Source organism: Rhinolophus ferrumequinum (assembly GCF_004115265.2).
Source record: "Rhinolophus ferrumequinum isolate MPI-CBG mRhiFer1 chromosome 3 unlocalized genomic scaffold, mRhiFer1_v1.p scaffold_36_arrow_ctg1_4, whole genome shotgun sequence".
NCBI classification, from domain to species: Eukaryota; Metazoa; Chordata; class Mammalia; order Chiroptera; family Rhinolophidae; genus Rhinolophus; species Rhinolophus ferrumequinum.
Window position 1 is genome coordinate 632669 of NW_022680354.1, and position 15438 is coordinate 648106.

Genomic DNA, 15438 nt, shown 5'->3' on the forward strand with positions numbered 1-15438 from the left:
AATTATTAAGATTTATATATTATTTTTATTACATATAATAAGCAATTTTTAAAGTAAAAAATTTCACATTTAAATTTTTTTTTAAAAAAGACACTTAAAATAGCTAGACATTTAAAAAGAGCCCAAAAAGTTGACTATATCTTGCAGCACAGGTTTATCCTTAAATATTCACATCTCAAATGCTATTTAGAAAAGATTTAAAAACTGGCTAAACATCTACAACTAACTAGCAATGATTAAAATCTTCTCTTTGGAAGAACATATTAATGACATATAAAGAATTTAACATGACAAGCGTTTAGCATTTTAATCAAGCATGAAGTTCTACCAGTACACAAAATGGTCTTCAGCTGTCACTGCAGTGGTTTGAGGAGTGATTACTGTACCGGGAAAAACGTCCTTCACCAAAAAAACGTACATCAATTTTCAAATGCTCTTTTTGAAGAGTTTCTGATTTTCAACTTATAAGAGAAGAACAGCATTTAATCACTGCGTCCCTGGTGGAAAAAAAGGAAGACAAAGTGGTATGATAATATGCCTCCAGGGCCACTCAGGGGACATTTCTGCCAAGAGACAAGTGCACCATCACCTGTGCACCAGAACTCGGCGGTACCCCAACACATAAGACTTGAGATTGAACTTGAGATCAAGAACTGAGACTCGGAAAAAATTTGTTAATTTCCGAAATGGCATTTATTTTAGGAAACCTTTACCAGCACATACACTAATCTTAATATGAAGAAATAAATTTAAATGCCAAAAACACCTTAACAAAAGAACTAATTTTTAACAAGAAATAACAAACTGGATGTTAAAAAACAAAATGCTTATAAATGCATGCTAAGAATTCCCCAAAAAAATCCATGTGATAAACTTCAGTCAACTTTAATAATTTTTCCCAAACGAGTTTGTTTGAAGTAGTACTTCATACTTTTGTTCATTTCAGGTTATTTTTATGGGGACTGCTGAACTGGAGACCTACAGAGGGGCAGACCCGACTCGTTGCTCTGAGCCTGTCTGGGAAGGGGACACCTTTCTAGATGAGCTTGTCCTTGGTGAGCAGCAGTAGGGAGGTGCAGCACACGTCCTAGGACGGTCAGTTACCTCTAGCGTTCTGCTTCAGCCTCGCACCTGTACTGGACCCTGGCTGGCTTTTTCTCCTTATAAGGGTTCATCAAAAAAGAACTAGCCACAGGAAAACAGACTTTCTGCCAATTTCCTTCATTGTTCACATCAGGCATACAACCTTCCTCTTTTTCACAGACTACCTGTTTCCAAATTTTACAAAGAAGCTAAGCTGTGCCTCAACAGAGTATTTTTCTGAATCTGTCAGATTTAAGATTACTATTAGTTTTGTCTTGCCCTCCACAACTAAATTAGTGCATTTCTCTGAAAAAATATAAATGGCAGTTACCTCTTGACTATATATATATATAATATATATAGAATATATATATATAGAATATATATAGAATATATATAGAATATATATATAATATATATAATATATATAATACATAATATATATAATATATAATATATATATAGAATATATATATATATATATATATAATAAATATGTTTCTACTGGCTTAACACAAACATTCATATATCAGACCTCATTTTATCACTAACTTCCTTTTTTTAAGTAGAATTTTGCTGGAGTCTCCACATCCTATTTAATGAATAGCTGCATCATGGAAGGATCCAGAACTCTTGTCAGAGTTCCCTAACTACACAGGTGCAGGTGTTAGAAGCAGGAGTAAAATCTGCTACTATGTTCCAAATGGCTTCACTTTATACAGAAGCTTCTTTCTATCCATCTCATTTAAAATATCTCCTTTTGGGAAGAAAGTCAAAGCCAACAACAACAAAAAACAACAGCCTTCTAAATAACATTTTAATGTGAAAATTACTAAATTTCATGCATTTCTGTGAAGATAATTAGAGCAGTAAAAACAAAATGGAATTGAAACATGCTTACCTTGCAAATGGGATGTATGACAGACTGTACCTGCAAAAAAAAGCCATTTGTTGAAACTTAATTGAAATGATGCTTCTCTTTATGCCAAATGGCCACATTCTACCACCATAACAAGTATGGCGGCACATCGCTGCAGTGATGCGCCAAGCACCACCCCAGCAGCAGCCCCAGCGTCAGCCGGAACTTGTAAAAAATGCACATTCCCAGGCCCGATCCCACACCCCCTGAATGAGAAACTGGGTGAACAAACTCTAAGTGCCTCTGCTGCCTGCTAAAGTTTGAGCTCTTTATTAACCAAAAGGTTACCCGTTTTAAGCTGTTTTTTAAATAAAAACAAATAATTTAAGCAGAAACTGCTTCTCCTTTAGAGATAAATCAATCATTAAATACAGATGATGCAATAAAAAGCAACATACTATAGAAAATGACCAACAGAGTCAATTAAAACGTTCCCCATTTCACTGAAAATGAGCAAAACTCCTCCACAGTGCTCCTCTGTAACATACAGAGAACCGCACCGAACTGTCATTGAAAGCACATCTGTCGATGGAAAGGGAGAAACAGTTGCAAGAAAGACTGATCCCAGACTGGGTACCATCCAAGAGGAGATTGAAAACAGCAAAATCAGGAGGGGCGTTACTGACTGCTGGAAGGAGCAAACAAAACTTAGCTCTGCAGAAAAGGAAAGACACACTTAAAAGTATTTTATGTGTGAGAACACCTTCCCGGTCTGACCTGGAAGTGTGCAGGGACAGTAAGTACATTCAATACCAGCACACTCGCTGGGCCTTTTTACTCGCGCCATAAAAAGGCCCAGGAAGGGGCCAAGTCTGCTGGGGAGCCGGCGTGGCTGAGGACTGGAGGCAGAGGAAGGACCAGCCAAGAGAGAGGCAAGAAGCACCGGTTCCCCACTGACGCTCCCACGGCAGCTGCAGGGACGGCCAGGCCAGGGTCAGCTTCAGGAGAACCTGCTGAGTGCGGATGCAGTGACAGTGCCAAGTGAATGGCAGGCCCACGTGCCCTCAGGCCTCGCCGCTGTGCGTTCAGACGGCACCACCTTCATGTCTTAGCACTTCTCTTTCACGTATTAAGAAGTGAACGAGCGCGGTGGGCCTGCGTAAGCAGCGCGACCTCAGCCCATCCCCGGTCTCCCTGCTGCAGTCACCGTGGGACACGCGCAGACTTCATGCGTCTGACCTCTCAGGTCCGTCCCCTCCCCACTCCGAGGCACCCACTTCAACCGCCACATGAAATGCCAACGACTTTCTCAGGCTTCTCGGCTCAGAACCAAACGCCTGGCACTGCGTTCTAATCAGGTGAGACTTACCAGGTCATGGACAAGAACTGCAATATGCAGAATAGCACGGCCAGCCCCTTCTTATGCCACTAACAACAGCAAAAGACAGAAAAATAACGAGTTAAGATTTTAAAAAATATTTACAAATATTTTTTACAACCCAGTTCAATTCTTCCCCTTCAAAAATGTAAGGTGACAGCTCCACTGATTTTATTCAGCTTTAGTATGAGAAATTAAGATTCAGTTGAACTGAAATTTAAATATTTCATAAGCTACCGTTCCTTTCCAAAATTCTCTGTGTCCATTCATTTAAACACTGCTAACTCTACGGCGTTCCGTAAATGTTACTGGAATCAGTGTGCACAGGCTGAACACATTCAAGCTGGGACGTCAGGGCCGTAAGTCAAGGCCAACCCTTGTCATACCCACACCTAAAATCCCCGTTATTAGATCTAGAGCCCCTGTCGAATTTACACATTTTACTTTCTCACTTGCTCCTTGTCTTGAGTTATTTTTTGAAGGAAAAATGCATTTTATTGTTTCCCAGAATAATGTACAATACTTTCCATGACTTTGAATGGTCTATTTTTAGAATTTCTTGTCCATCTTTATTGTTTATTTACTTACTTCTCTTACTTCTAATCTACTTCTAAATAAACAGGCTGCTAGACCATTCCAAAACCAGAAATCCAATTTTCCACAGGGATATGCAAAACCTGTTCAGAATGTTCTTTGAAGCCCACGCTGGGAAATGAGGTGTAAACCAATTCCCACGTAACTGACGTTCAGTCCTTACATCATCAAAACTGAAAAGCAAACTAAGACCTTTTCTGACAGCATTTCTAGAACGTCACACACGACCCTTGCTTCCTGGAAATGTATAGTTTTCTGGTTAGCTCCAGAACCACCTCAAACCCTCCTGGGAAGCAGACAGGGAACCACAAATAAAGAAGAACGAGTCGGGCGCGTGATCAGAACGCTGAGCTGCAACAGGGGGACTTCTCGAGGCGAATGAGGAACGGCCCATCCTACCCGCGGTGGTCTAAGGTTCCTGGATGCGCTTTCGTCTCCGTTCTATCCATTTGTTTGGGTTTGTTTCTGGCCCCTCATCAGCGGCTCCCTCCCCCGCTGGCCGGCAGCAGAACCTCTCACAGCCCAGGGACCAACAGAGGAGCCAGCCCGGCCTAGAGGTAAGGACAAACTCACCCCTGTCTGTTTCAGATGTACAGTCTATGTAACCACTAACGGGATGTCACCAGGCACAATTTTAGGGACACCCAATCTCTGGTGGGTTTGAAAGGAGCCAGACTTGGAGCTCCTCTCAGGTAATGGTGTGATGACCGTCCCCGATGAGGGGGTCTACCAGGCTAGTAACAAGCAGGCATGGAGGATGAAACTTACCCAGAGAGCAGCACACAAGGTAAATACGAAACACAACTGGAGGAAAGGGAAGAAATTATGGTAAGTCTGAGTCCCTTCAAAAGCTTAATAAAAATGCATAAACTAATCTGCACTCATTTGCATGGTAACAACATACTAAAGAAGAAAATTAATGAGACCACTGCCTCCAGCTGTACTTACATATTCCATGAGGATCATTTTACTTTAAAATCTATGACTGTAGTGTTCCCTGGCAAAATGGAAACAACTCGAAAATGACCCATTGATGCCTCATGTCAACAGAAAGAATGTCTGCAGAATGGTTCAGTGACAACAGCCGCTCTTATGAACGACTGTGCTAATGTTTAGTAACAATACCGCCGACAGTTTATGGTACGCTGCTAACACAGCAGCTTCTCCTGTACTTAGCTTTACATAGGAATCTACTGGAATGATTTTCATACATCATCATTCCACATCTCTGTGCCCCCCAAGGAGGCAGGTGGCAGCAATGGTGACAGGCAGGAGATCTGCAGATAGAGACCTAGGCAGCTCCCAGCTCTGCCGCCTACGGTCTGTGCCCTTGGTTAAGTCAGTTACCTGGTCCAGACCACAGTTATTTTCCCTTCAGAAGGAGGATGATACCCTCTGCCAGCTCTACAGGGCTTTGCAGGAACAAATCACAATACATTGGTAACGCGCTTGAGTCTGGGGCTGGCACTCAGAAGGTGCTGAGTGGCAGTATTTCTTTACCATCACTATTAGGCCTAAGCTTGTGTCGGCAGCAATGAGACCCCGCAAAGCATTCAGCTAGAAACGATATGACTCAATCCATCACCAAAGTTCATCATATGAATAAATAACCACCTCTTTGGGGAAATATTTATGTTTCTGTCTGAAAAGCCCTTCGAGTTCATGCTTATGTATGTAAGGCAGAATGCATCACTAAGATGGGTTCCAGGATGTCCTAAATAAAACGAATCCACATAAAATCTTGGTGGAATATAACCTTGTTATAGTCTAACGGTGTAAGATCGTTTCTCAGCAACCAAGACAAAGTTCAATGTTAATATATATGCCGCTCTACCAGCTAACACAGGAAGTTCAAAATAACTGGGAAAATCAGTAAAATGGCACTAACTCTGATAGAAAAAGGACACAGATAAAAAATTAGGCTAAAAAGTTTTTACTCTGGGAAGGAGGGAGAAGATTCACACACATTACAGCTGAAAACATGTCCTTACTTACAAATCTACAAAGATTAGTTGTGTTGAAAAGCAAATTAATAGCTAAAAGGAATGACATTTAAATTCAAAAACAGGCTTTAAGGACAAAGAAATCTGCAAGAGACGGAATTAGGATCAGAGGCCTGGGTGGAGGGGGACCTGGGCCCCCCCTGCCCGTAATACCCACCAACCATCAGCTAAGAACCCAAAACGCGTGACAAAAACTGGGTCCAAGAGCACACTTGTTCAAAGACAAAGACAGCACCGAATCCAAGCAGCCCCGGCAGCCCCGGACAGACCCCATCGCAACTGCTTGCTGCAGAAGCCAGGCTGCTGACGTGCTTGTCAACTGGTCAAACAGGGAAGCTACCACACCAGAGGACAGGCTACTTAAATCAATGCCAACTCTCCCCGAGATGACTCAAATGGAGCCAGAGTGATCTGTCTTCCAGCCCACCGTCCACAAAGTGCACACAGCAATCCATTAGGAAACGTTCTGTGGGGCTTGAAGATGAAATACATCCAGTTCTAATGTGCATTTTAAATACAGAGCTGCAATGTTAGACACATGCGAAGAAAGTAGTAGCGTTTACGCAGCCAATCATTTTAGGTTATACTCTATAATTCACACTCTTTAATCACACAGACTGCATGATGTAATCATTATATGCAACACGAGAAATATGACAAAGGACTTACATAAAAATGCGCAATTTTTTTTGTAAAATAACAATGCAAAAAATACTTCAATAAAGGTTTTTTTCTGATTTTCACTATTTACTTACAATCATAATAATTGTTGCAAACAATCTTGTTGTTTCAAACATCTTCTTCAGCTGCTTCATAGGCCCCATTAAAAAGCACGTGCTATTAGAAATAAACAGGAGAACTGAGTGAGGGACCACCCAACCTGCGTGGTCACATAAAAACAAACTCTTTCAAGAAAAGAAACCCTGGGTTCGTTTATTTAATAAAAATCTCTCACTAAATCTGGTTAATTTTCCCTTACTATTAAAAGGAAACTTTAGTCTTTTAGTTTTCTATGAAACATAAATGTCTTTTGACAAATTATTCATAGTGGGATTTTATAGCCACCAGTGAGCCAAAGCGGTCGCAAGCTGACAGGCTGCCTGTCAATATGTTGTCTGCCAGTATCAGTCCCGATTTCCTGTCTGTGCACATGTTACACGCCAGAACAATGCAAGGCCACCTCCACGAGTACTTAACTGTCCTGGAAAGCCTCTCATAGCAGGTCCACATGCACTGCTACTTCAGGCTTCTTTCAGACCCCACCTGAACCAGAAGCACCACAGGTACGAGCCCTCACTGAGCTCGGCTTTGACTCACGCCTGTTCACTTGACAATACCTCTGACCCAGAAAATTCCAGAAGAAACAGACGGTCACCTCTGAAAGCTAAGTGCACACAAACGCAGAGCTCATACATGTGACAACCACCCCAAAGATGGGACATCAGCACCCTAAAGATGCACCTCAGGGAGGACTGCCCACGGCCCAGCCCACCGCGCCTCTGCCTCACCACCTGCCTCCCCGTCGTCCGGCTAGGCCGCTGGTCATCTGACCCACCGCCTGCCGCACGGGGATGCAGGCTTCCCAAACTAGGGACTGGGCTCAGAGGACGCGTTGGCGGGAGCGCCTCCTCACCTCGCCAGGCATAGCCCCAGCAGTAAGAGGGGTGCTAACAGTGCCCCCCTCATAACTGGGGTCACAGATACAAAACGCTGCAGACAGTCCCTGGCACACAGGGACTGGCTACTCCTACATGACCACTCCGTTACAGCAGCTGGCACACAGCAGGCGTCAGTAAGTATTTATTAAAGGAATACATATTCTGTGCTGAATTCACATGTCAGAGCTCTAGAAATAGATCCTATTCGGAAAGTCCTCAGGAGAGTGATAGCAAACGAAGTATTTTAAGAAGCTAAACTTCTGTACATACCTTGCTAATGCAGCAATATTTCCAAAGGTGTAAAACACTGCGAAAAGCTTTAGGCCACCAGGAAGCCATAGCAATCCAGTTCCCTGAGTTAAAATATTATAGTTATTTCAAAATAATTTTACCATTGTAATGGCTTAAAATTAAATGTGCTACAGTAGTAATATAAATATATAATAATACACATTTTAAGTATAAATGTGCTTGCATATATTGATTATATCATTTTAAAAAGCAGTTAATTTTCAATGTTATTTCCTAATTTGAATCTTCTGTGTATTTGCATGTAAGTCTATGTAAATGAGCCATAACACAACTTTCTTTATACATGTGAGTAAACTCACACTACTTAAATTAAATATTGTTTTTAAATGGCAAGTTAAAAACGTAATTAACATCTAAATTACTAACTCTGCAGCTAGTTTGATTTTTCTTAAAATTATTTTAACAATCCAAAACCCCCCAAAATGTGAATTTCTGCATCTTTGTATTGATCTCTACCCCTTTCATCAGGTATCTGAATGTGTCCCATCAAAAGTTTCGGAGCAATCCCGGGAAAGCGGACTGCTTGTCGGCACTAACCGGGACTACTGGTCTGACACAAATAGAAAGTATGAGCCACACAGGCCTTAACTCACGAGGATGGAGAAGAAGACGCCGCTCACGAAGCAGATGGCAAACCACTTCAACCTGGTGCTGAAACTCAGGGACGAGGAGTCCAGGCCCTTAAGGAAGAGGGGGGTTAGGACCTGCCCAGGCCCCCACTACCCAACTGATCCTCTGCACTCAAGGAAGACCAGGTTCCTTCCGAGCAGACGGCGGATCTTAGTGTTACTTTGCATGTGGGTTAAGCATATGGAGACCCCACGTTTGGGAAGGGAACTACAAACACGCTCTGGGGACCACGAGGGCCTGAGGGACCACTGTTAGCTTTGGCAGGTGTGACAACAGAATTGTGCTCACGTTTAAAGAGCCCCTACCTGGGAGGAACAGGATATGCACACTGAGCTGGATGAAATCACATGAGGTACATTATAAAATACTGTGATTTCAAAAACTAGAGGAAAGATGCGACCAGACGGGCAAAATGCTGACCGATGTTGAGGCATCCCACACCTCTCTCAGCATCTGTCTGAGGTTGCTTAGGTGAGGTGCCCTACGTGCAGAGCCTGAGATAGGGCTTCCTGTGTAGCAACTGCTGGAAGCGAGGAGAGCTGGACGAAGCACGAGGAACCGAGCAAGGATGAGTGTCAGCTGGAGTTCAGCGTGGACCTGCAGTGTCAACGCGCTCAGGCAGTCCTGCCTGGAGCGGGGCTGGTTCCGGTCCCCACCTCCTGCCAGCTGCTCGGGGCGGAGTGGGGGTGACTGCGGGAGCTCCAGGGTGAGCAGAGGCAGAGCTGTGAGCCACTGGGGGCGGGTACACCTGCCTAACGACGGGGCCCTGGGCAGCCACCAGCAGTGTGTCTCATCAGACACACTGTCAACTTTGCTTAGTAAGAAGAGTTCATGCCAAACAACTCGGAAAGCCCTGGGTACCTCCCGACTGTTACTAAAATGCAGTTTTGAGATGATAATTTATTCCAGAGCAACGACGTTCCTGTGTGTCCTGCAAATTCTAACCAAATTAAAACAACACAGAAATTGCTCTGCATACTTTATACGGTACGACAATCCGGCATGCAGAATGATTAAGCACACACATTCAGATTACTAAGTACATTATTAAAACTTATTTTCCCAATAAGGCTGAAAAAGTCTCAACAACAGGTGTTTCAAGAAACTAGATATATACAGTAAGACTTTATATACCAAAATTTAAATTTCTAGCTTACATTACCATATATACTTAAAAATAAGACCACGTGCTTATCATGTATTTTCAAGAATGAAGTAAACACAAAGTTTTACATGCAAAAGCTCAAAATTACCTGAGGAGATTAATCTTTGAATCCTTATGCAGCATGAAAAGTAGATAAAAATAACTTAATAAAGACTCTGTCACAGTAACACATCACTGTTTAACACACTTCAAATGTTCTTAAATTTTTGATTTAATTCAGACATTCTTGTTGCCAGTGATGTCATCTGTTTACAACAAAACTGATAACTGGATTTTAAACAAAGACTAAACTTGCCTATAAAAACATCTAAACTTTATTCTTTCTGATCAGGAAGAATATCCATCAATACATTTTAACTACTAGAACAAAATAAGCCCTGAAAACGGCACATTACGTAGGAAACGACCTACTGGTTTGTAAGGAAATGGAAACGTCATCAGGAAGAACGATCTCTAACCGGACAGTGTGAGCACACAGTGATGTGAGGGCTGAAGGAGAGGAAAAACCATCCAGTTTTCTTTTTTGTCACAAGTTCAAGTCACCCCGTTGTCCACAAGTTCAACTGCTAGTTTGCAGTGGCCAGTTCATTTTCCTCTCAGTGTGCTTACTTGTATAATCGGAGGTATTTCCCTTACTCCATCTTCCATGCGATGAAACCTACGACAACTTACTCCCTTTGTAAATATGGAATATTCCATCCACAAGCACATGACTTGTCTCAACCTTGCAAATTGCCCTGGATCCGGAAACAAAGCACAGATTTCCTAACTCCCAACTGGGCAAATTACACAAAGCTTCAACATGGGACAAGCTGGCACTGCATTCTCTCTGCAGTCCCTTCCCCGTATTCGGAGGCTCATCCATGAACAGCCACCCTACTGTCCTCGTTTGTCACCTGCAGCTCTCTCCGAGTCACTCTCTCTTGCTCAGGACCCCGATCCCAGGCCCCTCTCGGACCCCGCAGGCTTCGATCATGTCAGCATCCACAGGGACAGCCTGGCCCTTCCGTTCCTCAGCCCCTCATCTCAGTGGCCTTTTCCTGCCACTGCACTCAGTGACTCAGGGCAGTCGTAGTACCTGAAACTGCTCTACCCCCAAACTTCAAGTGGCTGCTCCCTGACCCCGATGCCATCCCGGGCACGCTGACCCACAGCTGCCTCGACTGGCCTGCGCCTGTGCCCTTCCTCCAGCCCACCATCCTTCTCCCCCTTTCAGTGGACGGCACGCGGCACATCGCTTCAATGAGACATTTAAACCTCCTTTCTGCTGCATCCATCTGGCAAACCCCACGACTCTTCCTTCCTCTTCCCCTGGACGGAGTCACGTGGCACGACACGGGCACCATAACCCTGTCCTCATCAACTTCTGGCCAGTGTTGTTGTCTTCTCTCCACCACCTGCTTTCTACCACCCCATTTCAAAGCCCCTCCACTTCAGACGTCCAGTTCTTGCCCTGACACTTCCACTCGCAGCAGACAACTTCCCTTTCTCACATAGAAAACGGAGGCTGTCGCTTGCTGCTACCAGACCCCCAAGGCACCTCAGGGACACCCTCTCTTCCTGTCCTCAGGTCACTGCAGAGCGGCTAAGGTCAGCCGGGCCACCCTGCCTTAGATCCCACCCCCTCTGCCTCCCCAGGGACTCACAGGGAACTTAGGGGCTTCTTTGCCCTCTCCAACAGTGAACGTGGCTTTACCCAGGTTCTGTCCCTGACACCGTTTCCATTAACCTTTACATGTGCTTAAGCGTCTTCCATTTTAAACAAGCAACACGCTCACTGATTTCCCCCTCCACCCTGTGCTCGCTGATCCAGCCACCCAACAGCCACCGAGCGCTCGTAGGCTAAGTGCTGGGTGGAGTGTGGCCCTGGTGAGAAGGTGGCCCAGGCAACTGCCCTGCCCACGGCACGCGTGGTGCTGGCCGCACACTGCAGTGTCTGAAGGAGCTGAGGTCAAGGCCTGGGCCAGGTCTGCCACGCCCTCTCCCACGTCTCACTCCCGGCCCCGCACCCCAGTTCCGGGTCCCTTTATCTGAGGCTCTGGGCAGGGCAGGGCAGGGCAGGACTCCTCTTCCACCAAGGCCTCCTGCCAGGGCACGTGGGGACCCTAAGGACACCGTCCTCCTCTCTGCCTCTGCCCCCTAAGGGAGCCTTCCCTGTGGCCTCCTCCTGACCTCAGGGTCCACTGCCCGTGGGGCTCCCTCAGCAGTGAGCAGACCCCCAACTGTCCGCACCCAGTCCGGGGGTGAAACGGGCACTCCTCCAGCGTGAGCCTCTTGCTAATCCCATCGCAGAAAGTGATTTCAGGCTGAATCAGCCCTTCCCTTTGGGGCTTGGGGCCTCCGACCCCTGAGAGCCCAGGTCTCTCTCCCCCAACTCGGCTGAGCTCCTGACACTGGGAACTACAACAGGGAACACGAAAGGGCAGCTGTCTTCCGAGCAGCAAATGCCCACAGAATGAGCATCATCCCATGAAGAGAAACTCGCAGGTCAAAGGGCGGAGCTGGCCAGGGAGGCAGGACGTCAGCAGATCCGTCAGGTGCAGGCCCTTCTGGGAGGTACAGGAGGAGACCTGAATGAAGTGAGGGGTGCCCATCAGAGCGAGAGCCCCTTCTTCTCGAAGGAGCTAACCTGGGAGCTGATGGGATCCCCACCCCGGCACATGCCAGGCACGCTCCTTGACCACCCAGCTCCCGCCCTCACGCAACTCAAACCTTCCAGACAGGAAGGCAGCTCCCTGTGCTTCACTCCAGGGGCATTCTTAAGACCCCGTATCCCTATCCCTTCCTTCTCACCGCATTGGACGAATCCCTCCCTCCAGCCACTCCGGATGGCGCTCTCCTGAGACTCCATCCACCCACCGGCTGCTCCCTCTGCCTGTCCTGTCTGTCTCCCTCTTCCTGGAGATCAAGTGTCTTCCTAGGCCTGCCCCTGCCCTGTCTACGCGTCTCTAAGACCTGGCTCAGGTCTTATGATGAAGGAATGCATCATCCCTGAGCTCACAGCTCCCTGCCATCTTCCCGGTCGTCTGGTCTGAGGGCCCCAGAACTGTGGCTGCTCTGCCTGTCCCCGGCCTCCAGGCCACCTGGGCGGGAGGACGGAGCAGCGCCCCTCCCTCACTGCCTTGCCCACGTGCTCACCCCGCCCCAGCCGATGCCATCCAGCCCTCCACGCCCGTGTGCATTCTGCCGCACTTCCAGCACACTCCCAGCCATCCTCAACACCATCGGCACACTCCTCTGCGTCCTGTCACCCTCTTCTCTGACCATTCGCCACCTCCCTCCTCGATGTGCAACGTGGAGGCCCCTGCAGCCTCTCCCTGGGCGGCCTGTCTTCTCCTAACCTCTGGGCCAGGAGGTGGGCTAGGTGATCGTCCCCTCCTCACTGGCTGCCACAGTTTATATTTACTAGTTTTTAACCTGTTCCCCCCAATTAAAATGTACATTCCAAGTGGATGAGGGCTTTGTTTTGGTCACTGCTGTAACCCCAGCACCATGAACAGGGCCACACATATGGCGGTACTGAGAGCTCCTGAAGGAAGGAATGGATCACCTGTGAACTCACAGCTGCTGTCCATTCGAATCGCTCGTCTTTAACCAATGACGTCTCTACATATCTGTCTCCCCTCCAGAGGTGGGCTCCAGAAAAGGGGCACTCCGCCCTTCACGCCCCCAAGGTTTAAAGCAGCTCAGTTCAACAGCACTGCCTGGGAAGGAAAGTCCCACTCATGCGCTGTCCTGTGCACAGCCACTCACACAGGTGCCTGATGTGGCCAGTGTGCCCGGGAAAGGATTTTAAATTGTATTCAACATTAATTGACTGAAAGGTAAGTCGTCAAACGTGGCCATGGCCACTGTGCTGTGTAACAGAGCTACAGTGTGCACTGGAGCACAAACCAGCGGTCCCGGAAATGGGCTGGGTGAGACATTACGGCCTATTGATGTTTCTCATATTACTGTCAGGTTGGCGCAAAAGCAGCTGTGGTTTAAAAGGTGAAAACCTGCAAAAACCGCAACTACATTTGCACCAAGCGAACACTTCGGGGTTGTCACAGCACCACTATGATCTGTCAAACTGCTTACAGGGTTCACTAAGTAGATGCTTGTCTCACAGTCTCTGAAGCCTCACCGACTAGCCCAGAATGCTGCCCACAAGATGTGCTGAATAAACAGGACAACGGAGGAAGTTAGGAAAGGGGACAAAGAAAAGTTCTTTACGTAACACTATTCCATTGTAAACGTTCCCACTTCTGCGACAGGCAGACAAGAACTTGTCTGCATGCAAACAACAAAAATACTTATGAAGCAGTTCCTGCTCCGCTCCTATTTTTAACTCTCTCAATAGAGGAAGTAACTCCTTACCAAGTCCCGTGGGTAAGGCCCAGAGACAAGGGCTTTAAAGCAACAAAAAAAGGTTCTCACCAGGCTCAATGCCTGCACAAACATCTTGTAATTCAGTACCACTTCACTTCTCCATGCCCTGCATTTTCACCTGGTCTCCCTACTTCCACAACACACACCCACCCGCACCGGACCTCATGTACCTCCCGGGGCAAACGCAGGCAAGCAAACTGGGAGACGTGGGCTTCCTGCCGCCGGCGGACACCGCGCCCGCCGCTCACGGCGCCGCACCGGCCCCGCGCAGAGCCCACCCGGCGCCGAAAGCCAAGCGGAGGCCGGCGGAGGGCGGCGTGCGGGCAGACGGGCTGCCCGGGAGAGGGGAGCCAGCAAGGCGGTCCCCGGTCAGGAGGCCACACGCGGGGGTGGGCGGGTCCCTTAGTGCGCTGAGCCCCGCACGCTCCGTGAACACCCGGAGCAGCCCCCGGAGCTCCCCGGAGGCGGGCTGGGCTCCCGCGTCAGCTGTACGCGCACAGGCGGCCCCGCTCCCGCACACACCGCCGGCCTGACCAGGCACACGTTCAGCCCCCTCCGCGGTCGCAGCCGCGGCCGGGGGGCGGTGGGCGCTGGGACCCTGCGAGGCCCGGGGACGGGAGGCCCGCGGGCGCCCTACCTGCGAAGTCAGGCCCTGCTCCTCGTCGTCCTGGCCGCTCAGGACCCGCCGCAGCTTCTCCATGGCTCTGCTCCCGGGGCGTAGCTGCGGCCACTCGGTCACCCGCCGCTCGCGCACTCGGAGGCAACCGGAACCCGAGACGCCTCCAGGTAACCGGAAGTGCGGATCACCCGTTTCCGGCCAGGCCCCTGCGGCCGCCGTAGCAGCGCGCGCATGCGCGCCGGGGCCCGCCGGCCTTCCGGGCGCCGAGCCGAGCCCCGCCGAGCCTGGTAGGCGGGTCCCGCGCTGCGCTGGTTTCTGGCCGGCTGGCGGAGTGGCAGTGGTCACGCAGGAATGCAGAGCAGCAGCGAGTCACCGGGGCTCGAATTGCAGCAGTGTCCCGTCACCTGCAGTCAGGACAGCGGCGCACAGCCGCTGCTCGTTGGGTGAAGGCAGACCGGCCGGACGCGGGGCGCCGCACACCCACGCCCGGTGCTCAGGCCCTCGCGCAGTGGTACTGCAGACCAGAGGTCCAGGGCTGCAGACGCGACGCGGGGCCGACACTCAGAGCAGAATCCGGGGGCCAATATGGGAACACTGACGGACAGGCAGGGGGGTTCTTGTGGGCAGCATTCTGGCGACTGGGAACATTTAAAATGGAATAGTATTACTTACTTAAAGGCCTTTTATTTGTCCCCTTTCCTAACTTCCTTCCTTGTCCTATGGATTCAGCACATCTGATGGGCAGTATCCTGCGCTAGTTCTAAAC

The 15438-nt window shown here is 48.2% G+C and overlaps 1 protein-coding gene across 1 annotated transcript; it reads right to left on the minus strand.

Annotated features, from left to right (window-relative positions):
- Positions 1-281: 281 nt before the first annotated feature.
- Positions 282-14866, minus strand: SFT2D1 (SFT2 domain containing 1). Its single transcript, XM_033100430.1, has 8 exons — positions 14691-14866; positions 8481-8567; positions 7846-7928; positions 6673-6754; positions 4683-4718; positions 3312-3370; positions 1985-2014; positions 282-497 (listed from the first exon to the last, which is right to left on the minus strand). Exons 1-8 carry the CDS (start codon positions 14751-14753, stop codon positions 458-460), a joined length of 480 nt encoding a protein of 159 aa, XP_032956321.1. The 5' UTR covers positions 14754-14866; the 3' UTR covers positions 282-457.
- Positions 14867-15438: the final 572 nt, after the last annotated feature.

Coding starts and splice junctions, on each gene's coding strand:
- SFT2D1 (XM_033100430.1), bottom strand. CDS start 14,753: ATGGAGAAGCTGCGGCGGGTCCTGAGCGGCCAGGACGACGAGGAGCAG. Junction 7,929..8,480: donor GCGTCTTCTTCTCCATCCTC/GTGAGTTAAGGC, acceptor ATTTTAACTCAG/GGAACTGGATTGCTATGGCT. Junction 4,719..6,672: donor TTGCAACAATTATTATGATT/GTAAGTAAATAG, acceptor CCTTTCCTCCAG/TTGTGTTTCGTATTTACCTT.